The sequence below is a fragment of the Plasmodium fragile genome (assembly GCF_000956335.1).
Source record: "Plasmodium fragile strain nilgiri unplaced genomic scaffold supercont1.9, whole genome shotgun sequence".
Classification (NCBI taxonomy): Eukaryota; Apicomplexa; class Aconoidasida; order Haemosporida; family Plasmodiidae; genus Plasmodium; species Plasmodium fragile.
Window position 1 is genome coordinate 59,200 of NW_012192589.1, and position 3,021 is coordinate 62,220.

The 3,021-nt window shown below is 46.2% G+C and overlaps 1 protein-coding gene across 1 annotated transcript; it reads right to left on the reverse strand.

Moving 5' to 3' along the window:
- Positions 1 to 397: 397 nt before the first annotated feature.
- AK88_01065 (uncharacterized protein) lies at positions 398 to 2,278 on the reverse strand (the record flags this gene model as incomplete). Its single annotated transcript, XM_012478703.1, has 1 exon — positions 398 to 2,278. The coding sequence occupies one exon, from the start codon at positions 2,276 to 2,278 to the stop codon at positions 398 to 400; it is 1,881 nt and encodes a 626-aa protein (XP_012334126.1).
- Positions 2,279 to 3,021: the final 743 nt, after the last annotated feature.

The window sequence follows — 3,021 nt, forward strand, 5'->3', positions numbered from 1 at the left end:
AAGACTCAGCTAGCTAAAAAAAAAAAAAAAAAAAAAAATTTGCAATACATGTACATGTACATATTTTTTTTTTTTTTTTTTTCCCCTTCTCCAACGCGTGCAAATGCATACACATGTGTTCGCATGCGGTGTGCGCATCACTGGAAGGGAAAAGTTGGATACGAAATTACCCAAACGGGGGAGCGAGAATACAAAAACAAAAAGGTTAAACGGGGTAAGGATGGGTTGGGGAGACCCCCTAGTGTAAGGAAATGCAAAGGTAACACCCCCCCTATATATATATTACACCCTAACAAAAAACAAAGGTTTTCTCTCTCTCTCTCTCGCCCTGTGTCGCTCACAGAGTTCATGTTCCCCCCGCGCAAACGCATGTTCATGCGCGCTTGGCCTATCGGCCTTATTCGTAGTAGAAGTGGCGGTACAGGATTCGCTGCTTCCCCCCCAGGGAGTCATAGAAGAAGTGATCGTTGAACAAGTTCGAAGGGACGTAATTGGAAGGAGAATTTACAAACGTTTGTTTAAACAGCCCAATGTCCACGTCGGCATGCGAACTATTAAACAGGTGTCCCATGAGAATGACAGCCAGGAAGACGTCCGTCGGGGTTGTAATTTTCATGTTAGGAAACCTTCCTTGTAAAGCAAATACTTTTTTTTTCGTAAAGTGTTGAAAAAGGGAAGAGGTATCGGTGAAGACTCTGCTCCCTTCTTTCACTTCCATTCCTGTCGCTGAAGCTAATTTTTCACACACCTGTAACAACGCTTGGCTGTTGAATATTTGTGGAGTCTGCGCCATGAATATCGTTTGCCTGTCCACGTTGGTTTTCACCCTAGGGCAATTGTCCGTTTCCCCCTGCTGCTCGCTTCGTGTTGTCTTAATGGTGTCTGTGGCGCGCGCCCCCAAAATGGCATTGTTCCCGATGGTGGCCATGTAAATTAGGTTGAACAAGTCCAGCTCCGACAGGAAGGGCCTCGCCCCGTCGTGCACCAGGATGTGCGACACGCGCGCATTGCGAGCGGGCTGGCCGCCATCCACTTCACTCACCACGCCCGCCTCACCCGATCCAGCGAAGTACCCCCGCAACAGGTGCGAAATGTACTCCCCGTTTTGAACCCCCAAGTCCATCCCCCGCAGTGCATTCAAAAGGGAGTCCACCCTCTCCGGGCCGTTTTCAACCAGCCGTATAAGCTTGTATCGATTCGAGTCAATATCGCTTGGCTTCACCTCGTCACCCGCATGTATCCCTTTCCCACGAACATCTTGCGCATTTGTGCTCATTCTGCATGCTTGCTTCTTTACCCCCCCACGGTGGTGTTGCCTCTTTTGTTCCATCACATCAGTCAGCAGCTCGTCGAAGTTGGTGATGAACTTGCCCTTCTCATTGTCGTATATTATATACTTATTCCTTTTTAAGAATTGAAGAGCTTGAATGGTATCCTTCTCCGATTGTATTTCCAACGAGGTCAACACATTCTTCGAGTGACCCTTGTGTAAGAAACCCCTCTTGTGTTTGCTCCGTAGAAGAGAAGCATTAAATCTGTTAATGCTGTCCATGGCTTTGTGGAAATAATTCGAATCACACACAAGACTAATAGACTTTATAATATTACACTTTACAAACAAATTAAACGAGTAAAGGAAAACTGGGATATCATTTAACATTAGGAATTGCTTTGGACCTGCCAACTCTGTTCTTTTGCCGATCCCTCCGCAGAGTAAAATTGCGTGAATGTTTTTTTTTTTCAACGACTGTTCATATGATCTGTACTCCTTTGTATCGTGGTGGTCTATCTTTGTGGCTGTCTCCAAGAGCTGGGGGTTATGCTTCTTCTCCGCAGTGTGCGCATTTTCTCCCTCCTCCGCTGCATGCAACTGTCCCCTTCTATCGTACTCACTTTTCTTCTTCCCCTCCTCGAAAAGGTTTACTTCGACCCGAGCAGGTGTAAAAAAACGCACTCTGTGAGCACCACCCCGCTTAGTACCCGTCCATTTGGTAACAATAAACTGCAGGGCGTTCACGTTCCCCCGTTGCGTAGCACAAACAGGAACATCACCTTTGAGGTCGTTCAGGGAAGAAGAAACTTCCCCCCAAGGCTGGTGGTGAAATATCCTCACGCGGTGTACCCTTCTAACCTTCGAACATGTTGGTGCGTGTTTCCTGTGAAGCACGTGGGGGAGGCACCCTGGCAGGGTAAGCAAATAATTAATTAACACGCACCACAGGGAGAAGCGGGTAAAGAGGCAAGTCATTAGGCGAACGCTCAACATGGCGTCTTTCATTTTTTAATACCCCAATTCGCCTGCGCAGTGGCGCTAACAAAAGGGGGTGAAAAGAACAAACGGCATCTATCAGGGCGAACAAGCCGCTCTAATCTTTTTGTTTTGTATTTTTCCACTCCTCGACACATGGCCACTACGGGTGCACATGCCTGGGGATTATTGCCACTGCGACAAGTCCTAACCAGTCTGCAAAACAAAATATTATTTTTGTCTCATTTTATAATTAGTCCGTATGACGTTCTTCCTCATCGGACAGCCAGCTCGTCACTTGTAGTGGGGTGTATATAAATATACTTGGCTCATTTCTCTTCCAGTATTTTTTCTTTAACCGTCATTTTGGTGTGACACAATGAGGGAGACAAAACATGGGCAATAAAAAAAAAAAAAAAAAAAAGACCTTCGCATGTAATGCAAGTGGAACGATAAGCAGGCGACGCGGGTACAGGTGTGTATGTCCCCCGTTTAAAAGGAAGAAACGCACCCTCTAACGTTGAAGCTCACGTTGGCGTGGATGTTGAGTTGACGTTGATGCTGATGTGGGGCCTAATCGAGGTTCGACCAAATCAACAGCGGGAAAGTAACAAAACTGTGGAGATGGCTCGGTTTGGAGGGAGGGGCACAGGCTCGCCTGTGTTCCCTACTTGGAGAGACGTTATGTTCTGGGCAGTGGAAACTGGTCCACACATAATGGTGAAAAAGGAAACAAAAAAAAAAAAAAAAAAAAAAAAAAAAAAAAAAAAAAA